Genomic DNA, 19,992 nt, shown 5'->3' on the forward strand with positions numbered 1-19,992 from the left:
CAATATTTTAATAGCTTTTTTGTGGTAAACTCCACCCATCTGGTACAGATCAGACCTGTACCTGTAACCTTCCTAAAGCGCCAAATTAAATTGTCAGCATTATTTTCAAGTACTATTTGACCATGCACATGTCTGATACTCATGACACCAGTGTCCATCCTAACCCTCTACATCACCTATCATCTCCTCCATGTGTTATGATTATCATTATGACCCTGAACACCCACCTGTTGGTGCTTTTCTTCAGACTCTCGATGTCCAGCTTGCGGAAAAGGAAGCCCTCATGGTGTGCGGTGTGTGTTGGCGGCTGGGGCACTGCTGGGCTGCTCTGAGCTGGAGCGGACCTAGACCGCCGCGTCGTCTCTCCTGGTTCTTTGGGTCGTGGTCGGCGCCGTGGTTTGGGTCTGTCCCGAGCTCGAGGCCGGTCGGGACGGGAAGACTTCTCTGGTAACCCATTAGGGAGGCGGGGCACCTCACCACGGGCCTGAGGGAGGGGAGGGGTGATAGAGCCAGTATAAATTTGGTTCAAGGTTTGAAAGTAAAAAACAATGTTAAGTGGTTGATGTTCTTTTCTTTCTTTTTCATCACGTAATGTATATAAGTTTTCCCTGTGATTCCCACCCACTAGCAGGTTAGCAGGGGTCACTCTAACGAAGCAGACTGACTCATCCACCAGATTTATTAACCAATTCACATATACTGCATATTACATATACTCTATAGAACCCAGTTGTCTCTGTCTATATAGCTAATTCTCTGTTTACATAGCTAACTCTTAAGATGAAATCCTATGAGGTACAATATGTGGTGCAAGTAGATGCTGCTGTTCATTTTCTGAGATGAACGCTTCTCAAGCTATTGTGGGTTTCAATTTCAACTTTGAGAAAACTAGAGTAAACTTCATCATGGATTGATGTAGTGATCTCCTGAACAAACTGATACAAAACAACACATTAAGAAAATAGTGGCGGTAGGTGAAATTTGTTTTGTTTTGTTTTCAAAAAAGAAAAAAAAAACCTCCCCCAAATGAACTATAAAAATGTAGCTCGAACTCGGAATGAGTATTTAAATAAAACTGAATGAAAGAATGACATAATACATAAAACATAAAGCCCCAGACCTGTGCTGCTTCTCTTTCTTGCAGCTGCTCTACAATTTCTGCCAGGGTGGATCTCTTTTCTCTGTGGAAAAATGAGCAAATGAGACAGTCACGCTGGAATTCATCTTCATGTTTTTTTCCTGCACAATCAACTACTAACTATACAACACATTACACAAGACAAATAACTCAACCTAAATGACAACAAACACCAACACAGTCTCACCCTCCTCCTGAGCGTCTGTCTGAGTGCTCCTTCCCGGTGTCATGCTCACTGGATTCCTGTCTTTCGAGCCGGTGTCGGTCCCTCTCCCGCCGCCGGCCCTCGTGGCTCCCGTGGCCCTCCTGCTCGCTGGACGTTTGTCTCTCCAGTGTCCGTCTCTCCCGCCTCTCGGCCTGTTCCCTCCACACCTCCTGAGGCAGCTCGTCCCTGCGTGCTTGGATCAGCTGCTCGCTGGACAGCTGCCGTTCTATCCTGTGGTCCCTGTGGTAAGTCTGCGTCTGGACCTGGGGCTCAGCGTGGCCCAATGGGTCAGTCCTGGATCCCCGAGGCCCTCTGGTGGGCTCGCTGTGCAGACGCTCTCTCGGCTCCTGGAGTACCACCTCGGCCATGACCGCCACCTCTGCTCTCTCTGTCCCTATCTCTCCCATCATCATCTCTCTCTCTCTACCCCTTTCTCTCACCTTCTCCAGCCTGCTGGCTACGAGCAGAGGCGTCACTGCGTCATCCATGTGTTTGATTTTAGGTTGCCTTAGATACGGGGATGATTTCACCTCCACTTCCCTTGCTGCCTGCACTGGCTGCAGGTGACTCATTGCCTTCGTTGCCTGGTCTCTCACCGTGCTGGCGTTTTCTCGTACCTGGTTGGCTGAGACTAGCATGGCTGCCGTGGCAATAGATGCAATCGAGGAAGGTGCGGGCTGGCCTAGTCCTGCAGCCACACCCACCACGCTGCCCTGCCGTGCCTCCAGGGTGTGGCGGTAGCTGGAGCCATTCATTACAGGGGTGTAGTTGGCAACTGTTGACCCCAGCCGACGAACCACAGAAGACGGAGAGGGTGTAGGGGTGGCAGGCGAGGGTGAGGGAGGAGAGCTAGCTTCATTCTGTTCATAGATGGTCTGCCTCATAACAGGGGATATCGGGAGGCGGGGGAGGGTGGATGCACTGGGACAGGCGTCTTGGGGGTCCAGGAAGACTTTACGACCGAGCAGAGGGGTTGGGGGTAGTTTACTTTGCTCTGCTTTTAACTTCTCTACCTGTGGAAAGAAAATAGAACCAGCTTTAAAATCAAAGTCACACGGGACCCTGAAATGAATGGATGATATTCATATACATATTTCTCCATATCGGAAATCCTCAACTGTTAGATTACGATTATAGTGTTTTCAGAACTTACAAATCAGCAGAAACTCTCTTACACTGGTCAGATTGTGTATGTGTGTATTTACACAATGATGATGATGATGATGATGATGATGATGAAGGTGGCGATATTACCGTGGTGAGTCGCCGCAGTGAGCTGAATCGCTCCTCCCAGGTGGCGGCAGCTTTGCGGAAGGCTTCATGTCGACGAATCAGCTGTTCGACCTCATCTACACTCGCGCCCAGCTCACTGCTGCTAATAAACGGCTCCTGAGCGGTCAGCCAAGCCTCCGCCACCACGGCATCCTGTGCAAACTGGTGAACCTCCAACACTGAGGGGAGGAGAGAAGAAACAAAAATAACATTTTATTCTCTATTTTTTGATTTCACATTCTCCACTTGAACAATACATGTGTATTTATAATTTATTTGTGTTGTGTCTCTGTGTGTTCGTACATCTGTGTATGTTTTATGAAAGCATTGAGGTTTGTGTGTGAGTGTGTGTGTGCTCACATTGCTGTAGGACTTCCCAGTGCCTGTCCCACTTCTCAGACAGCTCAAGTTGCTTAGCAACCACCTTGTCCAGCTTCTCCTTGATCTGAGAATCAAAATCACAACGTCATACTCAAAATCAGTGCTAAAATATCTTGCACTGTGTACATGTACAGAATATTTCCAGGAACTACTGTTGTATATATCTAGAATTTGGCGCTAGTTTTTAGTTTTAGTTCAGTTTCTAGTTGAGATTTTGGTAACTTGATTTTAGTACTTGCTTTTATTATTCTATTTTCTTATTTACATCTTTGTGTTTTATGTTATTTTTGTTTTTCCATTTGTATCATTGGGATCACTGGGATCATTGGGATCATTGGGATCACTGGGATCACCGGGGCAGCTGTGGCTCAGGAGGTAGAGCTGGTCGTCCACTAATTAAAAAGATTGGTGGTTTGATCCCTGGCTCCTCTCATGTCGAAGTATCCTTGGGCAAGATACTGAACCCCACGTTGCCCCTGATGGCAGTTCCATCAGTGTATGACTGTGCGTATGAGTGTGATGTATGAATGTGTGAGTGAATGGGTGAATGTGTAGTGTAAAGCGCTTTGAGTGGACAGTAAGACTAGAAAACTGCTATAGAAGTATAAGTCCATTTTACATTATTGAGTATTCTATCCATTCCTCTATCTTAAGATGGAAATGCTTTTGAAATTCAAAATCCTTATCACAGTTTTCACATTGTGCATATTGTACATGCTTTCACCCTGGAAGGTAAATTTTTGTATTTGTACAAGATGGCAACCATTGAGGATGAGCATTGTTGATCATTTTACACTAAATATTTTGACCATTTTGAGTGCACTATCTGGGTATGCACTTATGCACTCAAAATAGCAAGTTTGAGTATAGAGGTACCTGAATTTAGACACAGCATCTGAGAAGTCTGTTGCTTGAATAAGAAACATCTGGGTTTTAAAATAATAGTACTTTCGAGGCCGTCCATTCTTCCTCAAAAGTCTAAAGGCTTAATTCAAAAACACTTTTTTTTTTTCCACAGTTCATGGGGCCCTGGCTACTCATCAACATCTTTTTAAAGGAGATGCGATATAAAAACAATGTTTTAATTATTTTCTTTTGAACTGATTGCTGCTGCAGTGAATCAGTTTCCCTTGTAAACCATTAACTGAAGTTTATTCTCATCATCACATTTCCTCGTCTCACCTCTTCAGCCGCAGGGTTTCTAGCAGCCAGCAGGGTCTTTCCCATCTCGATACACTCCAGTGTGCTCCTGTTGCGAGCCTCCACTTCGCTCTTCAGACTCTGGTGATAATTCATCAGCACCTCCACTGAGGACACGTCCCTGCAGGAACCACATAGCCAACAGACACTTAGCTCACCAGCACACATAGTTTTTTAGACTATTGGCTACCACACTGTAGCGTGCGTAGCCACACCACAACAGAATGTTATGTCTCTACTGCATTTTGGCTAACTAATTATAACTAAAATTAAAAAGCCACATAATGCTGAAACGCAGGATGACTCGATATTTGCTGCTACATTGGTAATTACCAGATAATATACAGTGCATTGATACTGTATACTATCTGGTAATAACAAGTTTGCCCCTGAGTCTGACACAAACTGAGATTAATTATGCTGAAACTATAACTCTGCTGGTCCAGGTCATTTTAGATTGTGAAAACTGTACACACTCCTACCAGCTTGATTTAACCCTGAGGTTGACACAGTCAACCACAGTCTTTGTTTCCTGCTGCTGTGGTGAAAATACCTGGGCTTCTCTCCTGTCCCTATCTGACAGATGATCGAGTCCATCCACATGATCTGATCTCGGACCATGCCGAAGAACCTCAGCTTGTCTGTCTCTGTGGTGATTTGCAAGCGACATTCCTCACAGGATGTCAGCAGCTCTTTCCAGCACTGCATCACTTCGTGCTCGCGGCACGCGATGGCTTCGGCCTTCTCGCCGGCATACACCGTCCTTAGCTGGGCTGCACTCTCCTGTAGCTGACGCACCTAGAAGAGTGGGGAGAGAAGAGTTTAGAAAGAAGCTAAGCTGAACAAGGAAGAATCAGATATTAAAAAACGGAAAAGGAAATGAAAAGAGAGAGTTTGTTTTCCAAATGACGCAGAAAACACAGATGCTCTGACAGCTGTGTTTAGTCAGGGCCAAGAGGTGCAGGCTCTGAGTTGACACAGAGCAGCTGTGATTTTGCATCGTTCTTCAATAAAATGTACCACTGTTTCTGTTCCCCAGGTGCATGACAGACTAGACAAAGCAAAATTAAATGCAGAGTAAGAAGACAGTTTTTCCATGAAGATTCAGATTCACAAATAACCAGAGATTTTTTATTGTCAATCTATTTCCAATTCAACTTTTATTTCCAATTTAACATAATGATAACAAATTAATCACATCAAAGTTTCTATCATACGTTTAACAATACACTGTAAAGTAGAACACAATATAACAAAATAGAGTACAATAACTGATATTGTACTGGGACAACAATTTAGTCCATGTAAATTGAGGCTTTTGTGTATGAAGACACATGAAAATAATATAAATAGTAGTAGTAATCATTATTGTTATTTTACTGATTCAAAATGATCACCTCCACCTCATGTCTCTATGCATGTGAGGCATGGCGTGCTAAAGAGAGCATGCATGCTAAACAAGAGCCGCTGGATAAGTAAATGTGAAAGCAATCAATATTAGCATTAAAAAAAATCCTACAGTGATTATCACTGAGGGAAGTCTTTGTGATTCTTCCCTCCCTCCTATTGCAGCAGTTAATTCTACATGCTGTCTGTTCATGCGCTTGTGTCTGTACCTGCGTGACCAGCAACTGTATGTCCTGTTCGAAGCTGTGCAGCAGTCTCTGTAGGGTGCTGGTATTGGCAGTGCTGCCCTGCCGAGCCCGAACTTCTGGCAGTCTTCGATGTTTGTCCTCAATCTGAGTCAGGACCTGAAAAAAAAACCATAAAGCCGTGCAGAAGTGCTCCATGTATACAGGTACACAAGCATCTTTCACAAGCATCTTTCAGGCACACATGAAGCCAAATTGATTCATCTAATCTTTTCAAAACTGTAAAAATGAACTCCAAAATACATGTCTGTTGACAGTGTGTCGCTCTAAACACCTCAGAAAAAACTGGACAAAAAAAAAAAAAAAAAATCAATGATACTAATTTTCTGCTTACAATAGAATACCTTCTGTTCTTATTTCATTTAATTTCATTTACATTCTCTATTCTCACCAAAAAACACTTAAACTTTAAATATGCAAAGAAGATGCATGGACAAAATCTGTTGAAATTAAACTGTTCCTTCTAAAAAATGTTTCCCAATTCAGGGACCGCATCCTTCAGAGGCTGCATTTTAAGACTGATTGCGTCTCAGCTAGGCTGTCCCATTTTGAGTACTCCTTCAAATGCGTCCTTCTTTTCATCACCCAACCTATCCCAAGATTCAATGCATGCTGGTAATGAAAATAGTATGACAGCAAACAACACCAACAGAGCCTGAGGATTACACTTTTAAATGTAAGTATTGGGTTTCAGCTCAGTTCAACAGCTAACGATCAAAGGCCTTAAAACCTCAAAATTTTGTGAGAAAAGTAATGGGTTATCACAGTTGCTCGGTGACGAGCTGCACTTTGCGATGCAACAATAAGGGCGGGCACAGCTGGTGATGCAAAGTGGAAATCTGCGAAGGACCACACCTTCATAGACCGTGTCCTTTGAAGGATGTGGCCCCTGAATTGGGACACAGCTTATTGTGTTCTTGTTTCTTCTTGCATTTCACTGTATCATTCCACGTCAGCTTTGTTCCTCAGGCTCCTTACCTCTCTGCAGTCGGAGAAGAACTTGTGCAGCTGGTGTGAGGCGGCAAGCATCTGTGCCCTGGTCTCCATGAGCTCCAGTAGGTCGGCCCAGGCCTCGTTCACCCCATCCTTCCATTCGGCAATGGTGGCAGCCTCCGAGTGGCCATAGTCGATGAGCTCGTCCACCATCTGGTTGACAGCTGTCACTCGTTCCTGTCCCACACTGCCCGTCTCTGAAGCAAATTCTGTGAACTTCTCCTGCAGGACCTGGAGGTGCAGTAGGGGTGGAGGTAAGAAAGGAAATGAAATATAAAAAGATCAGAATAAAATATGTTGAAATTTTATGTTTTATATTGTTTGTAATTGCACATCTATTATTCTCCAGATGCTTTTTTCAATTAGTCACTCATTCACAGAGCAGATTTATAAGCTGCTGTTAATGAATAATTAATTGACTTAATAAACAATCAAAAGAGACCAGTGTTGTTTCAGTATGTGGCTTATAAAAATGTTTTTTTAAATCTATTATTCATCCACAGACACCATCTGATGACATACTTACTGTGACATGCTCATAGTCTTGACCCAGTTCGGGCGAGCTGGCAACCACCTCCCTCTGAGCAATCCACTGTTCCAGCTCATCCACCTCTCTGTTGAGCTGGTAGAGCCAGTACTGCTGCTCCAGACGGCTCTTCCTCTCCTCCACCAGGTCCTTCAGAGACACGTACAGACGGTCGATCTGCGACTGACGCTTGCTGATTTGCTCACTGTCGAAGAGAGAAGAGAAAGTGTGTCAGGTCAAGTACAAAAACTAGTATGACTGCCTCGTGGTTGTATATCTCCATCAACCGTCAAGTTACAGGAAATATGGTCACAACCTCCCCGTCCTGAGTTACAGAGTTGAATAATAGCCAGAAGTTTTTTTTGCACAAAATTAGGACGTCACAGTGAGGTTGACCTTTGACCTCTTGGATATAAAATGTCATCACTTCATTTTATCCTATTAGACATTAAGTTAAATTGTTATAATTAGTGTATGAATTCATAAGTCATGGCCAAAAATGTGTTTTGTGAGGTCACAGTGATGTTTGACCTCTGACCACCACAATCTAATCAGTAAAACGCCCATGGTCAAAGTTCAAGATCACTGTGACCTTACAAAACATGTTTTTGGCCTTATGAATGGAATATCTCAGCCTTCACAGAATTTCTTAAAATTTGGTACAAACATTCACTGGGACTAAGAGATGAACTGATTATATTTTGGTGGTTAAAGGTCAAAGCTCAAGGCCGCTGTGACCTCACAAAACACGTTTTTGACCATGACTAAAGAATTCACATGCTAATTAACTGCAACTTGACGGTGATAATTCTAGTTTGTGTGCGTATTATTAAGCTAATTTTTATTAAGAAAATATTGTCCTTGTCTGGGTTAATAAAACACCAAACAACCCCTGACCAATACTAAGTAAATGGGGCTCTGCATTGCAAATGTTGGTGTTTGGCTTTCTCATATTTCATTTATTGTATGTTTCATTAGCAACCCTGTTGCTTGTCTTAAGCCGCTACAGGCTGTGAAACTTCAGCAATCAAGTTTATGTAGGCCACACTATGCGACATGGATCTAATAAACTTCGGTATGGCATCAAGGTTGATGTATGCAGACTGCACAATGATAACACCTGAATCGTAGGCTACGGCACAAGTCAGCAGATGAGAATAAAAGGTTGTTGGCGTGGGTCATCCATCTGCACTGCTATTTATTAAGCTAAGTATGAACCAAGCCATTGCAACAGTAGTTTTTATGTGTATGGAAAAAAAATCCAAGGAGGAGGAGGAGAATGTAGACCTGGTCCTGGCTTGGAAGCAGAAGCCAACTTTGCAAACAATTTTTTTAGCATACATACAGCATGCGGCCATCTATGAACCTCGGTCACCGTGTGATGTAGAAGCACTGTTTTGGAACCACAACCAAAGATATCATCACATTTCTTTCATCTTTGGTCAATCTTGATATTTGTCTTCAACAGGTCAAACATACGCAGAAAGATGAACTGAAAACTGAAAAATCAAGTACTTTCTATTGTGGTTATGATGTGGAAAATACAAGCATTCCTGTAATTTATTTTGTGGTAAGAAATCTGTGTTAGATCATGTGGGTTTTATCTGTGTGTGTGTGTGTGTGTGTGTGTGTGTGTGTGTTTACATGCTCACCAGTCAGGATGTCCCATCTCCAGCAGCTGTCGACACTGCTGTGACAGCAGGCCGATGGTCTCAGCATAGTCCTCGATGGTCTGTTCCAGGACCAAGTGTTTCTTCAGCAGCTGCAGTGTACTTGGCTCATCCTAGTGGGAGGATGAAACGGCACATGCAGGGAAGAGTTTCAGTTTTAAAAAACAGTATATACCGTACATACACAGACAGGATAAAAGCTCAGTCCTGCCTCTATGTAAAAGTCTATGTAAAGAGGAAAGAGTCATGCTCAAATTAGGGTCCAACAAAAAGAGAAGAATGTCAGAGCACGACTGATGATTTTAGACTTGATTTTAAGTTTTTGTGCTTAAACATTTCACAGAGATGTGTCCATTCAAAGTAGTTTTTCTAATGACTCAAACTTTATGAGGAAATTATTTCCTAATGATAAAATACTACATGTACTCATTTTGAAGCAGATAATGCGCAATTTATTATTTAGTTCTTTCCTGAAATGCTCAGCATACTTCAGAGAATCATACACTCACCTTCCCCTTCTCCTCGTTCATCATGTGCAGCTCCTGCTCGCTCAGCCATGCCTCTACTTCAGCCGTGTCAAAGTAATACTGCTGAGCCTGGTACATGGCGTCCAGGACCAGTTGCCTCCTCTCGGTCTCAGCCCAGAGCAGAGCCCACATGTGGGCCAGCTGGTCATGGCCGGCCCTGACACAGTCGGCCTCGGGACTGCGTATGGAGGCGATGATCCCCGCCCTCTCCAAGACGTCCTCGATCCTGCTCCTGTGGCCCTGCAGCTCCCTCTGAAGTGTCTAAAGGAGACACAGAGGGCAAGGCCAGGAAAGCAGACATTTTAAAAGTTTTCTCTGTTGATTTTAATGATGAGAAGATGCAGCGGTATATTACAGGGAGTACATCATAAGTTACATGAGAAGGTGTTAATGGAGCTAAATCAGGACTAGAGGTTGCACATCATGTTTCTCTGTCACATATTACCTTTCAGTCTGTTTGTGACTTGACCACGGTTGGTTGAAATTAGGGTGGTGATGAAGTCTTAACAGGGGGAGCCAGACTTTAGTTGTGCATTAGTTAAAGTCTGTGTTTAAAATCACAAACTATTTTGATCTTCTTACCTGATTCTTCTTCATGAGCTGCTGGACGGCCTGCAAAGTGGAGCCGTGCTCCTGAGACATGGCCATCGGGAGACGCTCCTGGACCCACAACTACAACCACAGTATTGAATATTTTAGTCTGTGAGAGTGCATATCTGCACTGCATGTACCTTAAATGTAACATTATATAAAATGAATGTATATTTGTAAAAGATATTTAAAAAATGTACATAAACCTGTCAAATTCCACATGTTCACTTTACACTTAATTCAAAATTGATCTTTTTTGTTTATATGACTGTTAAGTTCAAATGTATTTTTTTAGAAATGACTGAGAATAAAACATAGAAATATCTTGACTGTCATCGATAATAATTATTATTGTATCTGTTTGCTGTCATTATATGTCAGTTGAATTTTCAAGTGGAATCAAATTAAGATAAAGAAATATCCCAAGATTTTTTTAAAGAATGTGGATGCATCCACAGTGTTGAACTGTTGCGTTGGACTAAACAGTCTGCAAATAAAAGTAAAGTGTAACATGAAGTGAAAGTTTCATACTGTCTAAAGGTTTCCATTACAGTGTGTATGAGTGTGTGGGTGTGTGTGTGTCACTGACAGCCCTCCGACTCACAATCTCGTCTTCCAGGTCTCGTCCGACTTGATGGACTTCCTTAGATGCCAGCAGGATGCGTCGTCTCTCCTTCAGCGGCTCGATTAGACGCACCATCCTGGCCTCCACGGCAGCCTGACGCTCTGCAACCGTCTCCTTGACCTGTGTCTGCTGTGGGATGGAGGCTGCCTGCACCTGGAGCTGCCCCACCTCCTTATACCACTCCTCCATCTGGGTCTCCATGGTCTGAGGGGGATGAAAAAGGAGGAAGAGGATGGTGGAGGAGAGCGGGCGTAGAGTAGAAGTTATCAAAACAGGCGGAGGAAGAGAGGATATGTTGATTAGGAGAGAAGAGGTAAGTGACAGGACAAGAGAATAAATTGGGTGGAGGTGAATAATATGTGGTCATGGGAGAGAAGATAAAGATGAGTGGGATGTAAAGAGTGAGACAGAAACGCAATAATTAATAGTTTGTTGTTAATTTGACTGAAGCTCTGAGTTGACTATGAAATCACACGTATAGTTGTTTTTAAATTGTTTTAATACTTTTTGGACTTACATTTAAATTTTTTCTTATATTAAGAGAAATTTCAAGTCAAAGATTTTTTACTTACTAGAACAATATTGTAAATACAACATAAAATTATAAGTCTCAAACATTAAACTTTTTCACGTTGTTTTATATATTGTGTATAGTCACACTGCACAAAGTGGTGTCACCATTTGTGGCCTGTCCAAAAACACAGGATCACACAACCACAATAATAATCTATTCATTATTAGTTTATTTTAATGTCTGAGATTAAATCATTTAAGTACAAATGGTAGAAAGATCACAACTGAAATAATTACTGTATTCTTTGTATCAATAAAGAATTTAATTATTCTAATTTTCTTTGAAATTTCAACATTTGATAAAAGATGGACATGAAAGGAAAGATGAGACTGAAAGTAACCCAAAGCAGCAAAAGCATAGTCGACAGACATGAAGTGTAGTGAAGGTTACTGTACCCCTTGTCAGGATGGATGCTGGGTAGTGGAGTTTGGTTTGATGTAAAGATGATGTGGGAAAGCAGTGCTAATGGCGGCCTGTTAAAGGAAGCTGTAAGCGGCATACTGTGGGAGAGGAGAATGAGAGATGTCTGGTGAAATCATGAGGTGATGAAAGGATGAATCTGTGTGTCAGCCCAGGTCAAAGCTGCCTGCTTTTTGCTGCGTAAAAGATTTGACTCCAAATCATCACAGTTGGAGGTGAAGAGTTACATCCCAACATCACATGTACAGAAAACAGCACATTTACTACCATTGAATTAAACCTGATATTTATGTAATATTAAGTTATGGGTTAAGTTAAGAGTACAAACAAATAAAGTTTAAATAAAGTTTTATCACCATCCTGTATATGGAAAGTTCATTTTCACCTCTGACTTCAGAGCAAGGTCTTCATCTTCACCATTAGCATTAAAGAAGACAGAATTTTAATCCTGCGGTTTGGACGTTTCTAACTGCAGTGTTTGTGTAACATTATTGAAAGTATTGCACATTATTGACTCTGATGATCAGATGAATTTCATGATTTTCCATGTGTTGAAAAAAAGGATATGATTTTTACTTTCGGACCGCACTTAACTACTAAAGAGACTTTGGTGTAAACTTTAGTTTAGAATAATAAATAAAGGCCTAGTCTGGGGGGGAGTAGTGTGAACATCTGCAGCCAATGATGCCATCTGTATGTGAAGAGATATATTGTGTCTCCATCGGCCCTCTGCTACTGTATGTGCACATGAGGAGTTGGTAAATCCAAATGAAAACATAAGTTAATGAAAACAAATGTTTGGAGAATATAGATAGATTAATTGTAATAGTTGGAGTCAATTGGAGCTCTTAATTAATATTTAGATTTTTTGTTGATTAAGTTTTGGATTGAGGCACAAATTTCTTTATAATGCTTCATGTCCATTAACACACACACACACACACTGCAATGATCATATGGAACAACTGTTGTGTTGAATCAGCAGTGCTCTCTAACTTACGAGCTATGTCAATAAAGTGAAATGTGAATTCCCTATTTTGATTAAAACACTTTAGTGTGTGTAGTTGTAGTTGTCTTTTTCTCTTTGGCTGCTTATTAGACTGATAAAAGACCTAAAATAAAGAAACAACCCAGACAAGGAACAGATCAGAAATTTAACTGGCACCTGAAATCCTCCCCAAAAATAAAGTACCTTAAAAACTGAACCTGGAAGTAATGGTGATTTTTGGTTGGTATGATTAAAACATGCCCTTAAATTAATTTCCTGTACACTTACATGTAAACTGTTTACTGTTTATTGTAAATTTTGTATCTGTATCTTTGCAATGTCATAAATAATTAAAGACACTTGTAGTCAAGAGCTGACTAACTTATAGAATAGAAAAAAAGCATATTTCTGTTATAGCCTACAAATTTTGAAATATCCCTATTATCTTGTTTTCCAGTGAAATACTGAGCTCCTGGGCGTCCTCTGAAAATGACTTTTTTGGTTTAATTGTCAACACTCTCCATATGAAGCCATAATTGCATAATCATTGTTTTATAGGTAATTTTTACCTTTATTGGAAAGCAACAGTGGAGATGTACAGGAAATGTGGAGAGGAGTAGAGTTGAAGAATGACATACAGCAAACAGTCCAGCCGGCCGGGTGTCGAACTGTGGACTTGCTGCACCCTAACCATTTGGCTATCAGGTCACCCCACAATGGCATAATCATAACTCAAAAAGTTTGAGAATCAGTAAGATAGAGGTTAGAGTTTTAACTAGAGGGTTTTCTTTAATGTTTTTAAATCCTATGTACCTGTAGTTTTTTGAGCTGCTTGTTGACAGTGGTGAGGTCTTGTCCCTGGTCCACGTAGGCCAGTTGACCCTCCAGCTGTCCCAGTCTCTGGTCCAGGCTTTCGTAGCTCTGTACCAGCAGGTCGGCTTTGTTGGCCTCGAAGAGCTGGCGGGCTTTGGCCTGGGTGGTGCTCTCCAGATCCTGCCAGCACTCCCTGATCTCCTCCAGCTTTTTACGGACCACAGGGCTGAGCTCCGGCTTCTCCTGGATCAGCTGCTGGCCCTCCTGGATGGATGAGAGGAGGGAGGAACACAGAGGGAGAGGTGAGACAGAGGTGAGACTCTTCTTTTTTTTAAATAAGGAATTATTAAATTGTATTAAAATATAACAAACGAAAGCAAAACATACTTAAATTATCATAAATTAACAAATGTTCAACCATAATCACCATGCTACATTAAACGCAACCTGTTCAAGATTCAAGATTCCTTTATTGTCAAGTACAATGAAACTGCAATCCAGACGATTATAATAATATGGTCATTAAGGAGAATAATTAACTACTTAATCAGTGAATCTATGTCTCTACACAGCACCTTGGATGTATTACCATAAACTCAAAAATTTTAAACATATCAGTTTCACATAAATCTGCCTCCTCATCACTGTACAAATGTATGTCAAAAGATACGTGAGAATCGGATCAGCTGCTCTGATAAAATGAGCTCATGAGATTCAGACCATAAGAATTAAGTTTCTAATGTGTGTTTTTCTAACTGCTTGTCAAACTGCTGACTGTAAAACCAAAACACAAAATAATATAATATATATTTCTAATATTGTATTATATAATATTATATTCATATATAAATATAAAATTAAGAACACTAGAGTCTAAAATAGACTGGTTAAAGACAGAGGAAGAAAGGACACTGAGTTTCAAATACAAAGTTGGTGGGATTTACTTATTTTAATTTTTTATTATGACTTTTAAAATCAATTACAGTAGTGATTATAATTTTCCAAATAATTAACTGTTTCATCTATTGATTGTCAAAAATAATACCGACTTGTGATCGTACACAATTTCCTCCCACCAACAATCAGAACACCCAAACACAAAGGACTTTTTCACACTGATACATTAGTGCGAAATCTCACATTTGAGAAGCTGTTTCCACATTACTGTCACGTTTGGTATATATTTTTATTTGTAAAAATTATTATTGTAAGAGCAGTTTTACAATTTCAATAAACTATTTCTTTAACATGATGTGCTGAAATGTACAGTTGCCATGATTCAACAAGTAATTCATCACCACGTCAATCACAAATTGCACAAATTGCTGCTGATTGCACAAAACAAGACATTTGAAAATGTTACCTCAAGCTCTGAGAAGCTGTGAGGTATTTCTCAGTTTTCTGACATTTTATGGATAATAATAATATAACATAATAATAGATACTAATAATATAATAATATAAATAATAATAGATAATTGAGAAAATAATTGGTAGATTTATCGAAAATAATCATTCGTTTCTACTCTATTGGAATGTAATATTTAAACATATTTCTGACCAGCTGAGGTTAAAATGTGAAGGAGGCGTAAAGCTACAAACCTGTTTCCCGTTTCCTCACATCAAAAAATATTAACGGATCTTATGTTGGGATAATTATGTGCAGACTCTGTGGAACTGGGTTAGGAGGAGGTGTCTTTGTGAGTGTCTCTGAAGAGATTAAACCTCACTGTATTAAAATGCCTCATAAATTACCTCACACTCCCCTCCCCTTTCTCTCCCTCTCTGTGCTCTCTTTTTCATATTTCTGCCCCCCTTTTGTAGCGCCTCCTGTTTTGAACCCCCTTTTAGACACACATACGCACGCACGCACGCACGCACACACCATTCCTTATGTACACCTGCTCCCTTTTTGTTTTTTTCTATTTTTTTTTTTATTTAGCCTCCCCCACAGTGAAATCCTCCCCCCATCCAATTGTAATTCGTATTGTGCAGCCCATGTGTGTTTGTGTGTGTGTGTGTGTGTGTTTGTGTGTGTGTGTGTGTGTGTGTGTTACAGGGAGAAAGAGAGCTACAGAAAAAAATGAGGAAACAAACAAAGAAAAAAGATCTGATGGAAACAAAAGAAAGACAGACATAATGGTGACTTCATTACCTCTGTGACAAACTGTCAAAACCAGTGTTGGGGTAAGTAACTCACACATTAACTGATGACATTACAAAGTAATTATTCATTCAGTGTACCAACAGAACCGGCCACGCTAGTTAGCTCCAAACATTTGTAGAACCAATTTATGTTTGGTTCACTGCTATTAGTCTGTAGGAAAAACCTGCCAAATATAAGGTCATCTATACTAACAAAGGTTATAGTAATTCACATTTGTTTTGGAAAAAAAACCAAATACAAATTTGCAAATAATGTTCATGTTAGACTTGCTGGTTAACACATGACATTTAGTTTACTGTGTAACAGAGATTTTGATACTTCAAGAACAAATAAGTTACCAGCCTTCCTGCCTTGTTATTCTGACCCAATTTTCTGCAAAAGACTACATTTTCCAGCATTTGGTGCTTGGCGGGTGGTAATTTCAGACTTTGCCAGGACATCTCACAAAGACAATAAAGTAACTTTGAGCAGTGACTCATCATCCACAGAGGACAACATCCTGCCTGACCCACTCAGGTTATGATTAAAATCTACAGACACAGAGAGCTGTCCAGTGACTGGAAATTGGACGGCACTGATACCATAAAAAGGTTTCCAGTCCAAGCCCCCCCCTCCCCCCTCCACACACACCTGCTGTGTGAGCGTGGTTCAAGAAATCTCTTTTTGTTCCAATGTAGCTCCTAGGTGTGAATGTGATTTTGTTGTAAAAGCATGCTCAGTCATATAACAAAGTACAGAAATGCTAAAAATGTATGAAGTTTGCCAAAACCAACATTTTCACTCAAAAGCTATTTTTGAGGTGATAGTGTATATAACTGCATTAATGTCATTGCTAAGTCAGATATTACAAAATACATGTCATTTATTACAAAATATATCTAAATGTAAGAAAATATGTATGAATTATCCTCTTGCAATACATGTCAACTTATTTATTTTCTAATTACTGTTCAAGAACATGTCACACAATATAACATAATATATTTTTCTTATTAGATACTATGTATGCCATATATAGAAAACACCATATATACACTTTATATAGTACTGTATGATACATTACTAAATGTATGGTAAAATCATCTCTGTTGAACAAATGAGCTCTGTCAAATTTCCTAAATTAAATGTTGAAATAAAAAATACAAACACTATAGGCCAAGATTCAAGGAAGAAAAAAGTCTTGTTTTCCTCCAAAACTACAACAATTATATTCTCTGAAGAGCTGGAGTTTACTTTGAGTTGTTCCACTTAAGTGAAATTGAGATGAAAGGAGTTAAAATGGATGTGTATGATGTGTGTATATACATTAACACACACACAGAAAACAGATGAATTACAAGCTGTACGGCAGGCTACACTACACCACTCACTGTCCTGTGATTTTTCTGTGTTTGGTGTGGTGTTTCTCCAGCTGCTGATGTGTGCTGTCCTCTGCAGTGAGTAGGTGGGTTGCGTGGGCTTGAGCAGCTTCACCCACAAGCTCAGAGCTGCTACTCCACACTCACACACACACACACTCAGGCTGCAGTTCAAAGAAGACTAAATATTCCACTGCTAAAACAAACAGTAACTGCAGAGATCCCACAACAAACAGGAAAACCCATGTCTAACACATAACAACAATGTTTTCTTTGTAAAGTTAAAAGCAGTTGTATAATGTCTTCTATTGTCATCAAGATTATCTTGGCATGAGCTTGGAGGCAGACATTTTTAACAGAAAGCCTGCGTTACAAACTGGGGGTGTGGAGTTTAAATTTAAAAGACGCTGTCTTTTATTAGGTAGTGTCGGTGGAATAAAAGATTCTATCAAGCTGCATTCATTTAAAAGATAATTAAAGGCTCAAGTGCTTTTGGAGCTTGACTCATACCAGGGACTAAAAGTCAGGGTATTTCAGCCTTGACCACTCTTCTAATCTGTCTCTTGCAATCCACCTAACTTTGTGGAAGTGTACCACAAAATCTCGAGTGTACACATTTAAAGTGGTAAAGATTTGTGTAGTTTGTCTAATGTGGTCAGTAATGTTGTGCTTTTTGCCTTTTCTATTAATGAACTTTCAGTCGATCTGGTGATGGCAGTAAGTATTTGCTATCATAATTTACTTACTAACTAAAATAATTTCATTTATTTAGACATCCTGAATACTATTTGGAGCGGAAAATATGAAAACTTTGATTTCATACTTACAAGCTGAATTATTATTGTGTTATGGAAATCTGTGACATCAGAAAGTAATCCTGGGTGTCTCGATAGCTGAGTGGTTGAGGCACATAGCACATAATTGCAACGTCCTCAGTTTGAATCCAGCCTCGTGTCACCACACTCTCCTGCTCTGATTGAAAATGATTCAAATGCTAAGAGCATATATGAACCAGAACAAAATAAAGAAGAAAAACTAGGCAAAATGAAAAAGAAGAAGCCCTGAAGAACAGAGTGAGGACCCCTGACAGGACACTGATACTAACAGTAACAGATGGGCCATCCTCATTCTGCTGTCTGGTCTGTATATCACAGCGGACATCTGCTCCTGAGCGTCACTGCTGACACTCTGCTGGTCAGTGTGTCTGACATGCTCAGGCCACTGCAGCTATTGTGTCAATATTTACTTTGCATGTGAAAAATCTGCTCATCCAACCAAACATCAACAACTGCTCTGCACATCAAGTTATTGCTCTCACTTTTTAAATGAGGAATTGTTGAACTGGTGACGTTTTCCAGATTCAAAGTACATTCTGTACGTCAGTCTTTTCCTGAGGGAAATCCTCTGGTGCACACGGAGTGAGGCAAGGAATAGCAGGAGCAATAGCTATAATAGCTGAAAAGATAATAAAGGTAAAATCCATACTACATGCTAATTCAAGGTAGGTTTTTAATATGTTGTGTTTTTACAGGTTTTTAATTTGAGCTAGAGCTTCACAGCTGCAGTATGATTTTGGAAAAACATGTTAAAAGTCAATTTATGGAGTTTAATAGGTAGTGACATTTCAAAGTCACAGTTTGATTGACATGTGATGGAAAGTATGTACATTTTTGGCACAGTAACTAGTTTAATAATATTTTGATGATTAGAATATTGATGATTATAATACACACTGTATATACAAGAATTTCTATTCAGCATTGAACTGGGACACAATTAAAGATCACTACCTGCTGAAAATCATCCTCCTGTTTTCCTGTTTGTATGATTTGCTCTGTAGCAACTATTTTCTATATATTTTTGACAACCAACTGATCGTATGATTTCACCCACAAATAAAGGCAGTCTGTTAAGAGATATGCACTTACTGTGCATGCATGCATGCACGCACGCACGCACGCAGACACACAAACACACACATATTTTCCAGAAGGTACCCAGCTAGAGGCGCAGAGGAGCACTGTAGTCCCATCTATGTAAAAAGCACCACTTTGACAAGAGGAAGAGAAGCACTGAACCTGTTTGTTTTTACTTTTGTCTTTTCCAGTTCTGAGTGTTTCTTATTGTACTGAGAGCATTAGAAAGCTCAGTGTGCTCCAGGATCATTTGGGAAGCATTTGAGAAGAAAACACTCTGATGTGTTTCATTTCATTTCACTGCACTTTCCAATCTGATATGAACTTAATGTAAGTAAAAAGATAAGTAAAGATGATCAGTCATGACATTCACTGAGAAATAACGTTTATGGTTTACTGCTGGTCATCTTTGATTACAAAATATTGACATTTCTTTGAAATCTTTCTGGAATAAACAGAAACAAAACGATTGAATTTTGTGATAAATTTTGCTGAAACGGAAGCAAACAGATTTAGGTTTAAACCCTTCTGGTGTCCATGAAGGCCAGTCAAAGCGAAGCTCTCTTTGAAGAATAAGAGTCTTAACAGCAGGGTTGCAGCGCTGGCAGAAGAAGCTACTGTATAGTATCACTATGAGACGTATTGAGGTCAGAGTCAGCAGGCACAGACAGGCACACCTGCAAGAATGAATCAAAAGATAAACTAGGAACTCAGTAGTAAGTGTAACAGTAAGTGCTTAGAGAGTGCGAGTGACCTTTTTCCCTCTTTTTATCTACATTAATGTACAGATGAGACAAGGTTAAGGTATGAGACTAGATGATGATGGGAGTGTGGATGCCATAGTTTGTTTGTTTTATATCAGATAACATCTGTAGGTCTAGAATGCTAAAAATAACAACATGGTCAAGTTGTAGCAATACGTAAAGCAGCAAGTGAGTGAATAGCTTAATATAATGTGATGCAATATGGGAAATAC

The 19,992-nt window shown here is 40.1% G+C and overlaps 1 protein-coding gene across 1 annotated transcript in view; it reads right to left on the reverse strand.

Annotated features, from left to right (window-relative positions):
* The window catches only part of sptbn4b (spectrin, beta, non-erythrocytic 4b), a 75,505-nt gene that overhangs the window by 10,721 nt on the left and 44,792 nt on the right, over positions 1-19,992 (reverse strand). The window contains exons 23-37 of the mRNA XM_087176557.1: positions 13,576-13,839; positions 10,760-10,984; positions 10,147-10,236; positions 9,547-9,825; positions 9,020-9,150; positions 7,368-7,572; positions 6,827-7,072; positions 5,813-5,947; positions 4,750-4,994; positions 4,179-4,317; positions 2,976-3,060; positions 2,598-2,794; positions 1,326-2,356; positions 1,121-1,181; positions 228-484 (exon numbers count right to left, since the gene is read on the reverse strand). Of these exons, the coding sequence (XP_087032683.1) occupies positions 228-484; positions 1,121-1,181; positions 1,326-2,356; positions 2,598-2,794; positions 2,976-3,060; positions 4,179-4,317; positions 4,750-4,994; positions 5,813-5,947; positions 6,827-7,072; positions 7,368-7,572; positions 9,020-9,150; positions 9,547-9,825; positions 10,147-10,236; positions 10,760-10,984; positions 13,576-13,839 (3,590 nt within the window). The remainder of the gene's footprint in view (positions 1-227; positions 485-1,120; positions 1,182-1,325; positions 2,357-2,597; positions 2,795-2,975; positions 3,061-4,178; positions 4,318-4,749; positions 4,995-5,812; positions 5,948-6,826; positions 7,073-7,367; positions 7,573-9,019; positions 9,151-9,546; positions 9,826-10,146; positions 10,237-10,759; positions 10,985-13,575; positions 13,840-19,992) is intronic.

The sequence above is a fragment of the Seriola lalandi genome, unplaced genomic scaffold, assembly GCF_002814215.2.
Source record: "Seriola lalandi dorsalis isolate HSWRI2012SDOR001 ecotype SW California unplaced genomic scaffold, Sedor1 jcf7180002054560, whole genome shotgun sequence".
NCBI lineage: Eukaryota > Metazoa > Chordata > Actinopteri > Carangiformes > Carangidae > Seriola > Seriola lalandi.